Below are 20,398 nucleotides of genomic sequence, written 5' to 3'. Positions count from 1 at the left end.
CATACCTCTCACTTGAGTTGTGAAAACCTTTTATCTTAGGTTAGGTAATACATGAATGCAAATACAGTTGTTTAAAGGTACACACTATGCATCTCTATTAAAAACACCGTCGCTTTCTTCTGATGTCAGTAATAACACACTATTTGTGTGAAAACATTTGATTCATGATGTAATATAGTGCCAGGTGGAGAGGCAAGGTTCTGAAGTCTGCTTCAGTCCTCTTCTTTCCCAAGTCTAAAAGAATCTACACGAGTCAAGTAAGACAGCATTTTATACAGGAATTTTACAAAGGAACAAAGAAACACAGGACCATTCTTGAGAAATGTGAAGTGCAAAACTTAGAATATTTGCAACAAAAAGAGGTGAGGTACTGTCCTTAGCAAAAGGATATTCTATTTTAATTTCTTTAATTTGTTCAGCTCAACCAAGCGATTTTATAGCCTGTTTAATCCCTTTTTAAAAGTGAGACTTTCTCTGATTTTGGTAGTGGCAAAATATTTTTAAACTTATACATTAAGAGGGGAAAGGAAAAACTATTTTTACACTGGAATACAGCAGCACCAGAATCAGTTTTCCCATACAAATATTTTCAGTGCAGAAATGAAAACTTAAAGCCATTTTCCACTGATTATACATTACCAAAGTAATACAAGGCACATTTAAATTTAAAGAGATGCTTGAGATTTAAGATTTCTGAGCGATATAAATGTACAAATAATGTGTACTTACTAGTCTAATATCATAACTTAGACATTTTTGTCTTCTTTCTGTTGCTTGAGCAGATCTGAAAGTCTCTTGGTACAGCAAAGAGAGAGAGATCAAGCCATCACGTTTTTTTAGAATGACTCAGTTTGAAGATACTTACCAGCTGGAGATTGCTGAAGCTTATCCAGAGGATGAAGGAATCTATACCTTTGTGGCTAGTAATTCTGTAGGCCAAGTGACAAGCACTGCTACCTTGAAGTTAGAAGGTACAGTGTGCGATTAAAGAAGATGTCTTGTTTAGGTCATGTTCCAATACTAATCTTAATATACACTATTATATGTGAGTCGGTGTCTGTCATGTTGTCTTTTAACTCAATTGCCACCATTTACAATGTCCACAGTATACATTTATGTCTTCAGAATATTGGTCATGCACAGGAAAACTTATTTCACCTTTTTCACTGTTCCATGCACCTCACCTTTTCATTCTCTCCAGTATAAGAATCTGTCACGCAGCAAACACGGTAGAAACCTTCTTTCTAATGGTATTGCTTTGCTTACACATGCTTTGGTTTGACTGAGTGGAGAATCTAGTAAGAGGTTTTGTATAAAATAAATTACTTTGAAAGTGTTGGAAAACGTGTTAAATAGAGGTGTGTACCAGGTACTTGGGCAACTGAAAAAATATGGTTTACATTTGTATGAATTGATGAAATATTGACCGAAGTTTTAGAGCAGAAATATTGTCTGGAGAATTTGCTATTTAAGTTCTATATTGTCCTTGATATTATTTAACCATAAATATTTTGTTTTCTTTTTGCAACAGATTTTATAAATTATGAATTAGTATAATCCACGCTGTTAAATTGCAAGTTAGAAAAATAAAATCTTGAATGAGAGAGAAAATTTATTGTAGTGTAGGGTAAGAAATTAAAAGTTGGCGTGCTTCTTTTCAGGATTTAAAAATGTTGAAGAAGTTACATCAGAGTCCCATTGGCATGTTTCTTCATCTGTTTCACTTAAGGAGGAGTCTGTTGGCCAAAGGCCCACCTTTATCCAGCCTATTTCGAGCTGCAGGGTATACAACGGGGAATCAGTCAGATTTCAAGCTAGAGTCTCTGGCATGCCCAAACCAAAAATCCAGTGGTTTCATAATCAACAACTCATGTTGCCAACAAAAGACATAGTTTTCCACTTTGATGAGTCTACAGGCACAGCTATACTGATAATAGTAGATGCTTTCTTAGAGCATGCTGGCCAATACTCTTGCAAGGCAAGAAATAGTGCTGGAGAAACAACTTGTACAGCTACACTTACAGTGACTGCAGAAGGTAAAGCCCCATTTTTACTTCAAAGGGATTCAGTTTGTTTTATACCACACTTTTACACTGTTACTAATGTTCTTCTTTCCTTGTTTCACACCATTTCTTTACCAGTTAATGTTAGTAGAACCTATGCTCTGTAACCCAGCCACTCTCATTTCTTCTGTTTAAGCTGTTAACATTTGGAAATTTGCAAATTTGCATCTTGAGATTGGTCAAAGAATAGAATCTCTTTACTGCAGGCGTTCAGTTTTTTAAAACAAGGAATTAAGTGATCTTTATAGCATTGACTGAGGTATTTTGCACTATCCTGTAGGGAAAAAGAAAGTAAAATACCTCCTTAAAAAGTTCCATAATAAGTTTCCAATACTAAAACGGGCAACTTCAGTGAAAGAAGAGACAAGCATCAACTGTGTATCAACTGCATGACTAGATTAGGCATCACTTGTCATTCATATATGTGAATGGATAATCTTTGTGTCAAGAGCGCAGTGCATCTGGCATGCTGAGTTTTCAAATGAAGACAATTCATTTTCATCCTTCATGCTGTTTGATTTTGTTCAGAGCATGGCCTAGTAAAGTTATTTAGATACTAATATTGTTGTTATTTTTGTTACTTGATTACACAGTGCAAGCCCTAGATAGGCAAAGTTCTGGGAAAGACGTAAAAGAGTCTATCCGGTCACAGGCTATATCAGAACTTCATGTTGCTCCCCTCACAAAGAAGAACATTAAAACTTACCAAAAAGAATTTAAAACAGTGCAACAACCACCACAGCAATTGGGTGTACAGGTTTTTGAGAGAGTATCAGAAAGTTTGACCATGAAGGCTACATCGGTTGAAGAAATGGAAGCTATGCACACAACAGTCCTTTCCCAAACATCTCAGAGCACCAGGATCTCTGTGGCCACTGCTCAGGAAATGAATGTCCCTCCAAAGATTCTCTTGCAGCTCAAAGACCTAACCGTGAAATGTGGTGATACTGCTCAGTTCGTATGTGGCTTAGAAAGTGAATTCTTCTCTGAGTTTCTTTGGGCCCATGAAGGTGAAACGATAGAAGGATCTGAAAAACTGAAGATATCACAAAATGGAAGTGTCCTACTGCTCACAATCCTAAATGCCCAGCTGACAGATCAAGGACTGTACAGTTGTACTGTATACAATGATTATGGAGGGACAACAACTGCTGCAATGCTAACAGTCAAAGGTGGTTATCTGACTTTTAACATTATGACTTATCTTTTGCAACTTCATTATCACTGCCTACAGCTCACTCATATTTCCTTTACTATCAGTATTTAATTAAGAAAGCTCTATTAATAATGCTTTGGAGTTTTTCCTCCACATTTACAGCTCTATTCAAAATTGACCTGTGCAGTACTGGGAAGTTGGTATTGTAACTTCATGCCTCTTCCCAGCAAGTCACAGACATCTGAGGCTTTTTATTCCTCATATCCTTCATGATACGCAGTGCGATGTAAAGCAAAACAGGCTGGTAGGAATTTTAGCATTTTGAGAATTCCCAAAGCTGGAGTTTAAGGAAGATAAGAATTGTCTTCTACCCTTCACTCTCCCTGAGATATAAGTATTTATTTTTGATAAGACTTCGTTCACTTCTTCCTGACATCAGCATATTAAAATGTTACTAGTGTTACCACTAGTGGAGACCCAAAAATGTATTATCACTACACTGGACAGGTGACAGTATTTCTGCTGAGGTCAAAGAGCAAGCCATTGATCGTGTTTTGGCTCTTAAATACTGAAGTTTCTTTCTTCACTCTTGAGCTGTGCAAAGCACTTTACATAATCTTCTGCTGCTACTTCCTAAATTGAGGCTCTCAATTAAAAATAAAGATGTTCTTGCATTAGGCATTACAGACCAAGTCTTGATCCCATGAAAATCTCATAGACTTAACTGCTACCTACAATTACCCCAGCAGGAATAGAGCTCTTGAATGGGTAATCACTCATATTTAATAACGTTGTTGTAGCACTAATATGCTGGACATTCTTTCAATACTAATTATTGGGGTTTTTTTCCCACTAAGTATACGGATATTTTTAATTCCTGCAAAAGATCTCATCTAATCCTTTTCCTAACTTTATTCTTACCTAGCAAAAGAAGCACAAGCCAAAGCAGTAACAAAAATTACCCTTGAATCAGACACTAAAAGCTTTAAAGCAGCCAGAGATTGTCAGTTTAAAGCATCTGAAGTTAAGCAAGAACCTGCCAAGAAAACCTCGAGCTTGTTTATATCTACATCCCAAAGACCATATGAAACTGAGAAGCAAAGAAACAGAGTCTACTATCCTGATGTTGTGCCGTGTGAAGACATCACAGACACTGACGCCGAAGCACCAGAGTTTCTTGAAACTCTGCCTTCAGAAACCACTGTAAAAGAAGGAGATGATGTGTTACTCTTTTGTATAATGAAGGGTGCACCTACACCTTGTGTGGTCTGGCTGTGCAATCAGCAAATAGTTGAGGAGTCTGCATTGTGTTCCTTAAAACACGATGGGCCACTGTGCAGTTTAAGATTGTTGAAAGTTGGTCAGAGCCACAAGGGTATATACAAGTGCAGAATAGTTAATCCTGCAGGACAAGCCGAGTGCAGCACCCATCTGAGAGTGACAGGTTGGCAACTGCATGTTCCTTCCAAGTATCAATTCCTCGTGCATAGCATCATTGCATTCCAGTCCATTCATTCCCTGGGAGATAATAAAGAACGAGAAGCATCTCATTAGTCTGTGGATTGTTGAATGTTTTCTTTAGGGATTTAAGGCATGATAAAGGCATGTTACTTTAGAAACTTTTCCCCACCCTGCAAAAAAGAAAGACAATCTTATAGAAAAGTGTACATTGCAAACAAGTTTGAAAGCATTTGATTACTCTGTTCTCAAAATTTATCAAGTGTTTGAATTGTTTGGCATGCATTTATGTGTACGTATGTGTGAATTTCTGTATATTTTCAAGAGATACTGGATGGTTTAACTATATAAGTGGTTGATTGGCATATTTAGCACGTATAGCTCAAAAATTTTTGTCTTTTTATTCTAGCTCCTGAAAAAATTATTCATGAGAAGCTAGAGGAAGAGGTTGAAATGGAAGTGAAAGGTACAGTCACCAATGATGTTACACTGAATAATTAGTACCAGTGATTGTGAAAAGCTTTTATCTGCTTACATGTAGTGTCTGAGGGGAAAGACAGACATACTTTGAAGCATATTGGAACATGTTGCATGTTTGTTTTGATATGCAAAGGGTTACCTGCATTTTAAGGTTATTTAAGTTTTAAAATATGTTTAAAACTTCAAATTTATAATTTTGCAGCCGTATTCTTAACTTTTACTTCATGCTTTGCAGCTGTTCACAGAGCTTTTATTTGTTCAATTTCCTTTTGAATGCATGGAATAGTTTACTTCAGAAGGAAGTTATACAAATCTTAATCATTATTTGTAAACAAGTTAGCAACCTAACATTAATCAGTACAATGGACACTATTGGATGGATGGATGAAGTATACTAGAAAGCATTTGTTGTTTAGGATATGTGAAAGCTACACATTCCCATTGATTCCTTGCACTTTTTTTTTACGTACATTAATTCATCATTATACATTTCTTACCCTGGCTTGCAGATAGCATACGTGGTTCATGTTGCTTGCTTTTTTCCTTGTGCATAACACTGTGAAGTTAGTGGCTGTATTAGTTCGAATAAACGCCTTCTCATTTCATGTTAGCTAATTACTTACTTTTTAAAAAATATCTTTCAAAATATTTTTTCTCAATTGTTTGAACATTTAATCTGCAAACAGAAGGGTCAGAAAGGGCGTTTATTCTACTGTCTGCAAGTCAGGTAAGATTTTCTTCTTTGCCACCCAAAGACACACAGCTTTTCCAGGCAGCAAAAACATACACGCAGAGAAGAACGTGTTATTTTGAAATTCATTTTTGCTTGTTCAAGAAGAAATTTCCACACTCTGAAGAAAGAACAGACAACGAACGATTTTCGTGTCAATCTTTAAAACAGAGCAAGGCGTTGCGTTTATTCGAACAAATATGGTGAGTGAATTACTTTTTTTTCCCTGGGTGTGTGATGAAATCTGTTGCATGCCCATTTTTTATTTCAATATATTGCTATTTCATTTTTTTCAATCAGATGGCAGGCAGAGTGTGGTGTGTTGTAACCCAGTCTCCTTCTCTTGCAGAGCAGCACAGCAAGGAGAACCTCGAGGGACCTGGGACGGCGGCGGTGCTGGCTTGCACCCAGAACCGTAAACCCACCTTCACACAAGGCCTCAAGTGTAGGTCTGTCTTGGAGGGGGACCCTGCCCTCTTCCAGTGCAAGCTGGTGGCATGTCCAGCGCCCCACATGTCCTGGTTTCACAACAACCGTCCGGTCCGCCAGGACTGCCGCAAGGTGATCCGCACCGAGAGCGAGGAGCACACGCACCATGCCAGCTTGGAGGTGCGGGATGTGCGGGAGCATGACGCTGGCAGTTACAGGGTATTTGCCATTAACAGTGAGGGCTCAGCCGAGTCCACTGCTTCGCTGCTGGTGGCACGCAGTGGGGAACAGCAGGGCTTAGGTTCCGCAGGGAAAGCGGAGTGGATGCAGGGGAGCTGGGAGTGCCTGCTGCAGCAGCGGCAGGAGGACCGGCTGCGGGTGGTGCTCCGTTGCACCGGCTCGCCCTTTGACAAGGGGCAGGAGGCTGAGCAGTTGCTTGGAGATGTCTCCTCAGGCAGGGGTATGGTACGAACCATCCATTTCCAGAGGCTGCCACTGGTGGGGCCTCACCGTCCAGGGCTGGCATGTGGTAGGGAGCACGGTGGCACAGTGGTGGATGCTGAGGAGCTGCTGGATGAGGAGATCCGTTGGAAGCTGCAGCGACTGCGGGAGGCAAAGCGGGCAGCGCTGAAAAAGAAGCAGGAAACCTTCATGTCCATGCCTCAGGGAGGCCCTCCTGGGAAACCCAGCCCACCTGAGGTGGCTGCCACAATGGATGGCTCGGAGCCCCTCACAATGCAGGTAGTGAAGGGGTACCACAGGCCCAAGGCTGCAGGGGAGAGATGGCAGAGGCCAGGTGGACTCCTGGAGCCCTGCCCACCCCTCTTTGTCCAGGAAATCAAGTCCCAGGAGGCTGTTGAGGGGCATAAATGCACCTTCTCCTGCCTCTTCCATGGCCGCCCACAGCCCACAGTCACTTGGTACAACAACAACAAGCCTGTGGGACGCATCCGAGGCACCGCTGTTCACACCACAGAGTGCCGCTCTACACTGACGTTCCCATCCCTGCTCCCACAGCATGGTGGGACCATCACCTGTGTGATCTTCAATCCACTGGGCACAGTCAGCACCTCAGCTGCACTCCATGTGAGGCGGCAGATGCCAGCCTATGAGGCCATGAAGAAGGAGGAGGAAGAGGAAGGGAAGAAAGAGGAGGAGGAGGAAGAGGAGGAGAAGGTGAAGGAGGAGGAAGAGGGGAAGGAGGAGGAGGAGGAGAAGAAGGTGGAGGAGGAAGAGGAGGAGAAGGTGAAGGAGGAAGAAGGGGAGGAGGAAGAGAAGGTGGTGGAGGAAGAGGAGAAGGTGAAGGTGAAGGAGATGGAGGAGGAGGAGGAAGAAGTCAGCCTGGCCTTCGCAGCAGAGCAGGGACTGCTAAGTGCAGTTCCAGACTCAGACTTGCTGTCGCTGCCTGTGGAAATCAAAATCACTGCCCCCACTCCAACACCAGAGCAAGACACAGAAATGAGGGACGCCACGCGTCCCTCTCCAGGCCAGGCTGCTCCCACCATAAAGCACAAGTTCAAGTTTTCATTTGATGTGGGAAATGAACCACCCCAAATTGTGGCAGAAGCCCCAGCACACATTCATTGCCACGAAGGAGAGGCAGTGGTGTTGGAGTGTGCTGTGTCTGGGCAGCCCCCACCAGCTGTGGCCTGGTCCCTGAATGGCCAGAGCCTCTCTGCCTGTGAGAGGCTGAGGTTTGAGAAAGGCAAGAGTGGCATGTACCGTTTACATATCCGAGAGGTCTCTGTCACGGATGCTGGGCTGTATTGTTTTGTGGCCAAGAATGCGGCTGGAACAGCACAGACTTCCTCTGAGCTGACAGTGCAGCCCAGTGCACCCAGGTTGTATAGCAAGGATGGAGGCACTGAGGAACTGCCTGCCATGGACCACGTTCTCCAGCTCCAAGGTCTCAGCACACTTGGGAAGGATAAAGAGGAACAGATCACATGTCCCAAGGAGGAGGAAGCCCACCTACCCTGGTCCCTGAGGCTGTCTCCATCTTCTGGTGAGCAGTTCGAAGCAGAGTCTGAGAAAACTACTCACTTTAGGGAAAGTGAGATTGAGGAGACAGTGGTGCTGGATACCATGGAAGTTTATGCAAGGCAAGAAATAGATTTTACAAAAGAAAGCGTGAGGGATACAGATGGTATTTCTGAAATGAGTCAGAACAAAGGAAAAGCTGTCTCCGAGGAGCATATCTTTGGAATTGATGCCACTGAGATGTACACCAGCATGCCCAGGGAAGAGCATGAGCTAGTGGCCAAGGACTCAGGTCACTTTTCAGAGGAGCCAGAGGCTGAGGGAGACAAGGTGGTACCACATACAGATGCTCTGTCCTGGGACATCCTGAAGGCACCGTTTATGGAAGTGAAAGGGCAAACACACATTTCTGAGCAGTCTGCTCTGACAAGGGAGTGTGAGGATTCACAGTTTTTCATTCCTGTATCACCTGTGATGCAAGAAGGGAGTGATGTTTACATGGAGGAGAGCAATGCCCCTGCCTGTGAGGCAACGTCTCCTGATGTGCCTCTTGTAGAAGAGCCAAGTGTTCCCCACCTGCAGGACAACATTGCAAGCACACCCACAAAGAAGCAGTTTGGCTTTTATTACTTATGCACAGAAGATCAGCAGGAGGAACAGTCCAAGGAGCAGGAGAGATCAGTTGATATTGAACAGGACATCGAGGTTGATGATCGTCTTTGTAAAGAAGAAATGATTGATGCTGGGGGTGCCACACACTGGGAAATGCATAGTGATGGGCAAACACTGCAAGAAATAGAGTCTGATGTAGGCAATGCTTCTATGCCTCCTGGCATAGAAAACTCAGGCCAGGTTTTTACTGAGGAAGCTGAGGTTCACCTAGAAGAAGTGCATTTCGAAGAGCAGCTCTTGCCATCTGATTCTGAAGAGACCAATATCACATTTGATCTGAAGACGTTTGTGGGGTCTTTCCCAGCAGAAGAGACTGTAGACACAGAACAGGGACAAACCCCCACAGCGCTGGAGAGTGTAGAAGTAGGAGTGACTGGGCTCCTCTCTCCTGTGCACCAACATGATGTGCTTGTGGAAGAGATGTCTTTAAGTGAGGAGCTGCGTCAGAGCTATAGGATGCAGCAGGAGGAGGTTGGTGCCCAGGAAGAGGCACAGCCAAGAGAAATCAGAAGGGACGATTTGCAAATCCATAATGGGGACCTTGACAATATCATGATACCTGCTGAAGAGGGATCTTCGGCTGAAAAAATTAATGAGTTAGAGGTGAGTGTCTGTGGGGAGGATTCACCTGAGGGCAAAATGCAGAGTTTTCTGGTGGAATCCACAGCAGATTTCCAAAGAGGAGTGCAGGAAACACACGTGTGGGAGAGTGGGGAACGACTGGAGACCACAGACTCACAGAGTGACAGCTTCATCATTGACTTGAAAAAAGCTGCACGTGAAAAGAAACCCCAGACTGTGCATCAGGCAGAGGAGGAAGAAGGTTCTGGGATAGAAAAGGTCTTTGAGACAGGAATGACCAGCTCCACCTGTGAGATAGAAAGCACGGATTCCCCTGAGGAGATGCACAGGGACACTCAACAGGAATCAAACACAACCCAGGGCTTCTCTTTTGGCCAACTATTACTTGATTTAATAATGGATGATCCTGTGGCACAGAAGGAACAAAGGAAGGAGTCTTGGGGCAAGAAGAGGACTCCCACTGAGGAAGCCTCTGAGAATAGCTTGGATGGAGAAGGACTGTGGGAGGATATTTCTGCAGGTCCAGAGCCCAGTACTGTTCAAGCCTCAGGGCTAGAGCCTGACTTGTCCCTGGCCAAATATTTAAGGTCAAGTGGGGTGCAGGAAACTCCAGATCTCAAAGGGACAGTTCAGAAGGAGCAGCGAGAGACCATCACGTCACTGGAAGTGGAGGAGGTTACCTTTAGCACAGTTTACGACTACTACAACAACCAACAGGAACTCACCCGGCCCTTCTCTCCTGAGTCGGAAATGTCTATAGAGCTGGAGAGTGGGAGTGGAGAGGAATCACCTGATTCGGACCGCTTCTACACACCTCCCTCCTCAGTGGAGATCTTTGAAACAGCTTCATCAACATCCTATCACACACCACTCAGCACGCCTGAGCGCTACTTCACACCATCTGAGGGCTCAGGATACAGCACACCACCCGAGCACTACTCCACACCATCAGAGGGCTCAGGGTACGGCACACCACCCGAGCGCTACTCCACACCATCAGAGGGCTCAGGGTACGGCACACCACCTGAGCGCTACTCCACACCATCTGAAGGCTCAGTGTATAGCACACCACCTGAGCGCTACTCCACACCCTCCGAGGGCTCAAAATGCAACACACCCTTGGAGCGCTACTTCACACCCTTTGAGGGACCCTGCTCTGCATCAGGGGACAGCACGCCACCAGAGCGCTACCGGACACCCACTGGGGAGTATATGGATGCCCTGTCCGTGCTCCCCTTCTGTGAGAGAAGGCAGCAACCTCCAGACGAGACACAGGCTGAGGTGTTTAGGACACCCTGTGAAGCCCTAGAGCCATCAGACAGGGACATGCCACCGGCATTCCTCAAGGCGCTGAGCAGGAGGAGGCTGTATGAGGGCAGCACGCTGAGCTTTGTGGCTGAGGTGGTGGGTGTACCCAAGCCAGGGGTGAAATGGTATCATAATAAATCTCTGTTGGAGATGGATGAGAGAGTGCGGATAGAGAAGGAAGGGAACAAATATGTGCTGGAGATCACTAACGTCCAGAAAGCTGATGGAGGACAGTATCTGTGCCATGCAGTGAACATTGTTGGGGAAGCTAAAAGTATTGCACAGGTGGAAGTTTTGCCTGAAGATGGGCGGTCACTAGCACTGCCACCCCCTGTCACCCACCAGCATGTTATACACTTTGACTTGGAGCAAAACACATCTTCAAGGTCACCTTCACCACAGGAAATCCTCCTGGAAGTGGAGCTGGATGAAAATGAGGTGAAGGAGTTTGAAAAGCAGGTCAAAATCATAACCAGTCCTGAATTTAGCCCAGACAAGAAGAGCATGGTGGTTTCCCTGGATGTCCTTCCGCTTGCCTTGTTGGAGCAAGCTGCAGGCTTGGCCACAGAGGATAATGAGGATGTAAAAATCAATTTCCAAGTAACTGAAATGCCTCCCCGCTTTGCCGTGCCCTTTACAGATGTCGAGGTGACAGAAGGATCGGAGGCAGTGTTTGAGTGTGTGGTAACAGGTACTCCTGTCCCAGTAGTGCAGTGGTTCAGAGGTGGCACTTGTGTGACATCTGCCACAGGGAAGTATATTGTGAGTCAGAAAGAGGGACTTCACAGTCTGAAGGTCCAAAATGTACGTCCTTCTGATGGCGGCTGTTATCGCTGTCGGGCAAACAATAGGCTGGGAGAAGCAATGTGCAAAGGCTCCCTTGTAGTCATGGCTCAGCAGGGAACAAGTACCAAGGCGAGCAGTGAGACGGTCACAGGCCATCAACCACACAGGCCCCAGAAGTGTGACTTGCTTTTGAGTAAGGCTGTGAACCTGGGTGACCAGTCAGAAGTAGAACTGGAGTCTGAGTTCGAGCCACACGTAGACGACTCAGAGAAAGCGATCCGACTGCTTGCGGTGACTCAACAAGAGCAGGAAGTGGAAGGGGAGAAGTGTGTCAACATTAGTTTTGATGTGTTTGCGGAGCCGTCCCAAGAGGAACAGGTCGAGTTTAGGGCAGAGGACTCAGAGAGCTGCAGCTTTGAGTTCCACGTTACGGAAGCCCCTCCAAAATTTATCAAGCTCATTTCTGACTACAGTACATTTGTGGGTGCCGCAGCATGCTTCCAGTGTCTCGTGACTGGTTCCCCCCACCCAAGTGTCTGTTGGTACAAGGATGGGGTGTTGTTGGAAGGGGATAGGTACTGTGTGCAGGAAGAGCAGGGGGGCTCTCATAGCCTTACTATTGAAAACTTGATGCAAAGTGACCGTGGGCAGTACAAATGTATAGCTACTAACAGGGCAGGGACTGCTGAGACTTGTGCTGTGTTAACGTTATACTAAAGTTCCGTAATTTGTTTCAGAGTCTTTTTGAAACAGTAGATGTTTTTATGCTGTTGTTCACTGCAGGTAAAATGCAGCACACATTTTAGGGGCATTGTTTTTCATCTCTTTAGGGATGAAAACCACTCTTTGTGGGCATATTTCTGTCTTACTTAAACTTGCTTTTGTTGGGGAATTTAAGTGAGACTTAATCTGTGCATAGGTCTTGTGCACACTTTCTGCACCGAGGTATATTTCAGACGCCTTCCAAGCTCCTTACTCCTTCTTGTATAGATATTTTAACTGACACTCATTTATGTAGGACTAATTTTTTCATATAGTGTACATATTCCTGTGTGTCTGTAACAGTGCAATCGTTATTGTTTTATGTAGGCTAGAAATCACCTGAAAACGTAGAAGCAACCTTTTTCTTGTAACTTAAACGTATGGAATGCTAACTTACACTTGCTGTTTAGTTTGGATATAGTTCTGTGAAAGAACTCCTTAGATTGGTATTCTCCCTTCTCACAACGTTGTGTCAGAACATGTGAGTCTCACTGATTCAAATCCTGTTTACAGTTTCTATCACTGCAAAATTCTTACATCCATGGGCCTCATTCTATTGACTCATGGAATTAAACGACTTTTTTTTAAAGTCAATGGAATTATGCCGTTGCAATGAAAAGCAACACAATGGGAAGAAAATGAAAGTTTTGCATTAGTAGAACTGAACAGGATTTTTTTCTCTATTACCAAGTAATAAACATGAAAACATATTTTGTACTGTATCTTTAGAAGTTAAAGGGAAAGGAGTGGAAGCATAATAAATCAATGATGTAACTGTAAATTCATTAAAATAATTTTTATTGTCCCCATATTCCAGTGTCATTCATAAAAAATACATAGTAGTAACAAGTGAGAGATTTTTATGCAGTACTCTTGTTTCACATTAGAACTAAATCTCTACAGATTCCATTTTTCTTTTTTTTTTTTTTTTAATTAGTGACAGTTAAGTTTGCTATATGTCAAGATGACCAGAAATAAGTAGAATACATTCAATTATTTTCTGTGGCATTTTCTCAGCAGATTTTTACATTAATATTCTCAATGTGAGTATATATTTTTTTATTTAAAATAATGCTAATATTTAGGAGGAGGAATCAGCAGTAGCTGGCATAATTAAATCAGAACTAAATCTATCTTACATGAACAGCGATAAAATTATTAAGAAAATCTGTTAAAAGTATGAAAGTTATTAATGTTTATCAGAAGTTAAGTAACTATTTACAAATTGCTGTCAGTTTTCTTGCAAACTGCTTTAAGGAGCACAGTGAATTTAAGCGTAAAAGAACTACTATAGGACACTCAGTTATGTTCATGCATGCTCTTATTTCTGAGTTTGATGTGTCCTCACACTGAGGTCAGCATGCCTCAAAAACTCAATAAAATCCTTAAGACTATCCCATCAGTCACCTGGGATAGTAATTTTTGATCAAAATTTTTGATCACTTTGCCCAATTGTGTTGCCCAATATAAACTTATAGTCAGGAGTGGCAAATTCTAATGACCCGGTACACGGGGAAAATGACTGTAGTGGTTAGGCTAATACCAGTGTGTCACTTTGGTTTCTTCCCTCTCATGACCTCATGGTAAATATTTAAGATTTGTACATCATGACAAGGCAGAGATAATTGTGGTGTCTCATAGGTAATGGTGGTAGGAAAGAATAGGAAAGAAAAGTGTCTGACCCAACCTTGTGCTGGGAAAGAATTGCTTCATGATGCATCCTTAATCCATTCCTTGTGTAGATATGTAGCACTGATTCATTAGACAGCTGAGGTCCCTAGGGAAGTTGACATGAAGAAGTTGGCAAGAAGTCTGATGTTGTATGTCAGCTGTGATATGAGAGGTCTTTTAGATCCAAAGCCAAAGAGGTCAGAGGCCCTTTCGTTAGGTCCTAAGCAGTTATGAAGTGTGTTTCATTTGCACGTAAATGAACTGATTTTTTTAGTAGAAACAGGCCCATAAGTTGTTTTTTGAAACCATAAGCCAAACAGGTCCAAGTTCATGTTCACATCTGAAATATATGGCCAAGCATCTTTATCTCTACCTGTATAATAGTGTTTGTCGTTTATGTAAGTTTAAAAGTCTTGTTTTACATTTCATACATTGGCCAGGAGCGCTATCATGTGGTTATGGAGAGACAAAGTCTCACTTCAGCTACAACGTTATAAATCTGGAGTAATTCTAGTTTTGAATAAACTTGCTCTGGGGCAACTGGTATAGCTTAGAGCCATGACTGACCATCTCTCTTAAAAATTTTGTGCCTTCATAGGAATTACGAAACTCATAATTTCATTGCCAGGTTTAATATCGTCTTCATTTCAACAAACTATGTATCTTAAAAAAAGGATTAATTGTGTTTGTTTGTCATCAAAGTGTATTGAATGTTAATATGTATGGTTAATTTGTGAAATAAATATGTAAATTATTTAAGTCTGGTGCTTCTTGTAGTTTATTCATTTCACAGAGACAGCTAAAATATTAAAAAGTACCTGTACAGTTTTTCTGTCATAAATATCCAGGAACACACAAAAGTGTATTAATTTTTGCCACACTCCTGTATATAAAGCATTCTCATGTGTGTTAGCATAGGTTCCATTCTGCAATTTTTATACTTTATTATGGGCCCAATTCTGCCACCTATTCTCAAATTCACTAGCACACTGTATTTCTGGGGAAATTTCCCTACTGTTTTAACAAGGCTAGCAGGTAATACTGAAAGACTGGTGTAATTTCTTTTTTTTTACCTATACATCTCTTCTCTGCGGTTAATCGTCATATGCACTGTGCTATGTCATGTATCTTATGGTATTTGTGGCAAGATTAATAATTGCTAAAACCAATGAGAAAGAACTGGGTATGGCATATTCTGTTGTTCTTTATAGTTGCTATTGGAGTGCAGCAAAAATTATTACCACATGGTAAGTTTTGGAATTTAAGGCACCGTAATTGGGAACGTATCAAGGTTCACCATTAGAGTGCCTGGAGACATTTATCCACTCACACGTCCTTTATTCTTTTTTAACAACTCTCATATCTTTCCAGCATCAAATACTGTAAGCGTTGACTCAGTGAGGACAACAGGATTTGATTTCCAAAGGTTTTCTTTGCGCCGTGCTTTTCATGGATGGCTTGTTCTGTTCCTGGAAGTCTCATATTTCACTGATGTTTCTAGTGTCCAGCATCTGCAGAGAATTACATGATCCTGATGTCTGCTTCCTCTCATTTTTAAACCACCATTAGAAGAAAGTGGTCCTACATATAAATATCTAAATGCACAAAGGCAAGAAAAAGAAGAACCTTAAAGTGCTTTGTCCTGTTTTTCTCTGATATTGTGGGAGTTTTAATATGCAACATTGGAGGGGGAAGAGTTTAAAAGGAGAGATTTAAATCAATGATATTAAATCAATGACACTAAATCAAGGGTGCAAACTTGTGATTTTACTAATAATGGTGTTGCAAGTGTACTAATAATGGTTTTGTCTAATGACAAAAACAGGACAAAGCTGATCAGGGAGAGGTAGTATCTTAGCGTGTTAGACAGAGAGTTGAAAGAGATGAACTAACTGCACCAGAAGAAAGACTGGTGTGCTGAAAAGTCTGTGTTATTTTTCCAATACTAATTCTGGCATTCTACTTTTTCTTGTTTTGAATTCAACTATGGTCTTTGCAGTGCTCTGCTGTACTTGTTTGTATGAATGTACATAGAAACAGGTATGGCGCATAGCGCTTTGATTATATTTGTGAAATATACCAATGTTTTTTGACTGGTACTTGCACTGTACATGCTGGGGGTGTGCCTAACCCATACTGTCATGTCAGGTTTAAAGAGACGCCCATGTCGTTTCGGATGGGAAGTTTATAAGTAACCTGACAGCACAGCATGTCTTGCTGGTTTTGTCAGGTGTGGGTTTGACAGCAAGAGGACCTCATGTCCATTGTTAACTGCTTTACAGTGCTGAGAAAGCCTCCAGATGTACAAACATAGCTGCACTAACACTGTCTATTGCTATCTGCAAGTGTTCTCTTAAACATCCTAGTAAAATACAACATTTTTTTTCCATACAGACATCACTAGCTCTCTTATTGTGTCTTCTGAGGAAGGAAGAAGTGAAGGCTACAGCAGCGGCCTTCAGTTGCCTGATAGAGAGAAAACACTTGAATTTGAGCCTGAAAAACCAGTTTATTCCAGCGAAGCAAAGATGAAAATGGAGGAAGGGGGCAAAGCCCCTGTTTTCCTTAAACAGGTCTCAGATGTTGAAGTCTGGCAGGGAGATGTAGCTAGGCTCTCTGTTACTGTTAGTGGCAGCCCCGCACCCAAAATCCAGTGGTTTTTCAACAGTACGAAGCTAACCCCATCCATGGACTGTAAGTTAGTGTTTGCTGGCAATGACCACAGCCTCATCCTCCCATATGCAGGTGTGCAGGATGAAGGTGAGTACACATGTGTGGCCAGCAATGTACACGGTGAGACCACATGCAGCGCCCACCTCCACGTGCGGCAACAGATACCAGGGGTCCCTTGCTTTGCCAGGGAGCCGGCCAGCGTGCGGTGCGCACCGGGCTCCACCGCAATCTTTGAGTACACCGTAGCTGGGGAGCCACACCCCAATGTGCAGTGGTTCAAGGGGAGTGAGGAGCTCTTGTCCGATGCACATCATTCTGTTGCTCACCATCCTGACGGCTCGGGCTCTCTGACAGTGCGGGAGTGCATGGAGGAGGACACGGGGCTCTACACGTGCAAGGCGGTGAACACCCTGGGTGAGGCCACATGCTCTGCTGAGCTCCTTGTGGTGCCCGAGGAGCATGCTGTGTGCAGGCAGAGCCCGGCCTTGCAGCACTCTGCGGTGGCAGAAGACCAAAGTCCCCTCTCCTACGAGGAGGCTGGCGAGCTTCCTGCCATGGAAGGAGCGCTCAGCCTTGAGGCCATGAGGGAGCCCCCGGCCCTCCTTCAGCTTCAGACAAGCCAGGCAGAGCACGTGCTGCCCAGGGAGGACATCTTGCCTGACCTGCCACCAGCCTGCCTGGCTGCACAGAGTGTTGAAGAGATGCTCACCCAGGTAGCCACAACACAAGAGAGCAGCAGGCTTCTGGCAGAGCCACTGCAAACCCTTCCTGCTGGCCCCCAGGGCGTGGTGCCTGCAGCAGCGATGGAGACACAACTACCAGGGTGCCTTGGGACTGTAGCTGCACAGATACTCTTGCCCAAAGAGCAAGTCATCCCCAAGGCAGCAGAGCAAATGGCTGCTCCAAAGACAGAGGCTTCCCAAGCCCCTCTACACGTGTCAAGCACCACTGAGAGCCATGCCATAGACGGTGACCACATCCAGGTCCTTGAGGGCTTCCAAGCAATGCAAGGTGAACTGAAGGCTGAACCCAGATTTGCCTCCGAATTGTCCTTCACTGAGGGCCAAGCTGTCCCCCTGGAGAACATTTCTTCCCTGGAAGCAGCAGAGGAAGATTTTGCTGCAAGAATCAATGAGGGACAGGCTGTGAGATTTCCCTTGCTGCTAGAAGAAAACCAGCCCCTGGAGGAGGAACATGTCGTCGAGCTTGCCAGCCCACTTAGGCAGTCTCCAAGGGCAGGAAGACAACCCCATGAAGCAATGTACACTTACCAGCTCCAGCCAAGCCAAGTCCTCAACAAAGAGAGCCAGCTCACTGCTCAGGTTCCCAAGAGCTGCAACTTAGACATAAAGTCTCAAATTAGAAATGCACTGAAAGCTGCAGTAGTAAGTGAGCAAAACCTCTTGTTTTCAGAATGGTTGGCTGATAAGGAAAACATTGAAGTACAGACAATAAACATCACCAAGGAAAATAAACACACCCTATGCACCTATGTTGTGACAGCAGGAGGACTCAGTCCCATAGAAATTGCAGTCTCCTTGGGAGAAGTCAGCATTCAGACAGCTGATCAGAAAGCAGTCTTGAAGGAGGCTTTCTATTCTCTTATTTGTGAAGAAAAACATCTCTTGATGGATGAAAAATCCAAAGCATTGCCAGCCCATCCCAGTCCACTTCTCTCAGGAAAATCCTGTGGTGAAACATCTGAGCTGGAGCCCCAGCAGGCTGAGAGGACTATGGAGGCAGAAATACCCCTGGAACAGTCTCTGTCTGCACAAGAAATCAACACTATGACTGGGCATGCTCAAATCAAGGACGTGGGTGCAGCTGGAGCCACTGCTGATGTGGCCTCCACAGGTGTTCCCATTGAGACACCCACAGAAATACTGAAAAGGAAGGAGAAAAGGGAACAAATATGTGAAGAAGAGGGCAGAGAGGGTCTAGAAACTAGAGCTAGGAAGCTAGAGGATGAGCTGGGCAAAGAGAATTATCCCATCATACACAGCAAACTGGTTGACACTGTTGTGGAGGAAGGGGAGAGTGTCAGTCTGGTGTCTGTCATAAGAAATGTCAGAGAGGTGAACTGGTACTTTGAGGGAAAACTGGTGTCTTCAGGCGACAAATTCAAGTGTTTGCAAGATCAGGACACATACACACTAGTAATAAGCAAAGTGTGCGGGGAGATTCACCAAGGAGAGTACACCTGTGAGGCGCTGAATCAAGGTGGAAAAAGATCAACAGCAGCAAAACTCACAGTTGTTAAAAGAGGTTGGATTATGGGGCTAAAATACTGCCTTTCTAATACACTGCTCTACTAATGAAACTGCCGTACTATGTGTCTATATCTTTGGATACAGATACAGTATTAATACCATCATGCCACTAATCAGAGGGCCCCTTTTCTCTCTGGATTTATGGTCTCCTTTTACGACATTGCAAAGTCTCTCACTTCCCTCACTCAAGTCTTCGGTCAGGAACTCTGTTGCTTCCTGTTCTCATCACACAAGTGCGATCACGACAAGCTGTATCTCAGTCCCGAACACTTCTTCCCATGGTTGCCTGTGATGTGGACCTGCTCTTCCCACTTTTCTCACTGCTGTACCCTCTCTCACTCTTTAGAGTTATTGCACAGTTTTAGCACAATTTCTCATTGACACCATAATTTCTCACAGCTCCAGGATATCATGGTGTTTGTTTCTATCACATGCTATTGCATGTTGTTTTTCCAGCATCACCACTGTGTTTCCGGATGTTATTATGCACCATATCACTGTCTGCCCACTGAGCCTGGTACTGCTTTCATTTCTTACAGATATTGTTTTCTTTTACAGTCACTTTATGTGGATTGCATGGATTTTTCAGTCAGTCACTTCACTGTTACTTTCCAGAGTTTCAGCAGGCAGGGTTTTGAGTTACTCTCTGCTTCTGATTTCAGTTGCACCAATCCTGAGGAGAAGGCTCAAACCTCTGGAGGTGGCTGTAAATCACGTGGCCAAGTTTACCTGTGAGGTAGAGACTGCTCCCAATGTCAGGTTTCAGTGGTACAAAGCCGGACGAGAGATATACGATGGGGACAAATATTCCATTCGCACGTCCAACTACCTCTCCACACTGGAGATCCCAAGGCCTCAGGTTGTTGACTATGGAGAGTACAGCTGTAAGGCGTCCAACCAGCATGGCAGTGTTAGCTCTACAGCCCTTTTAACAGTCACTGGTAAGTACAGACTTCCAAGCACATCTCCTTCTCCAGAAAATATCTTGGTTTATTAGAATGCTTTCATTGTTATACTTACAAATGTTTACGGTAGCACTCTTGATTGCCATTGTTATACATAATCCATACCTCATTTTGGCAGGCACAAACTTAGAGAAGGAATAATTTTTGAGAATGCTTATTTTACATGCTTTCTGTACCTAGAAAAGGGACTGAGTGTGAAAAGTTTCAGAGGGGAAGAAGGAAGGGGGAAACAGAGAGCAGGAGGCACTAGATCGTCAACAAAATGGGCTTGGTTTGTGAATACATTCTTGAAGAAGGTATTTAACTTTCAGACAACAAGAAAACATACACTTTTAAATCTGATTTCTTCGGTGTAATAATCACTGTGCGATTATCCTAGCACTCTATGTTTATCCTTCAGTTATACTTGTGAG

General features: G+C 43.7%; 1 protein-coding gene across 4 annotated transcripts in view; it reads left to right on the top strand.

Annotated features, from left to right (window-relative positions):
- The window catches only part of TTN (titin), a 244,001-nt gene that overhangs the window by 34,965 nt on the left and 188,638 nt on the right, over window positions 1–20,398 (top strand). For 3 of the 4 annotated variants that reach the window (XM_063341962.1, XM_063341960.1, XM_063341959.1), the window contains 3 exons: window positions 783–971; window positions 5,087–5,143; window positions 19,683–19,961. In XM_063341962.1, the coding sequence (XP_063198032.1) occupies window positions 783–971; window positions 5,087–5,143; window positions 19,683–19,961 (525 nt within the window). Of the gene's footprint in view, window positions 1–782; window positions 972–5,086; window positions 5,144–16,471; window positions 19,016–19,682; window positions 19,962–20,398 lie in introns of all 4 variants that reach the window. The other variant, XM_063341961.1, reaches the window with a different exon arrangement.

Source organism: Chroicocephalus ridibundus, chromosome 7 (assembly GCF_963924245.1).
Source record: "Chroicocephalus ridibundus chromosome 7, bChrRid1.1, whole genome shotgun sequence".
In the NCBI taxonomy this organism is placed as follows: Eukaryota; Metazoa; Chordata; class Aves; order Charadriiformes; family Laridae; genus Chroicocephalus; species Chroicocephalus ridibundus.
The sequence above is the reverse complement of the archived record's forward strand: the minus strand, read 5'-3'. Positions and strand labels throughout refer to the sequence as shown.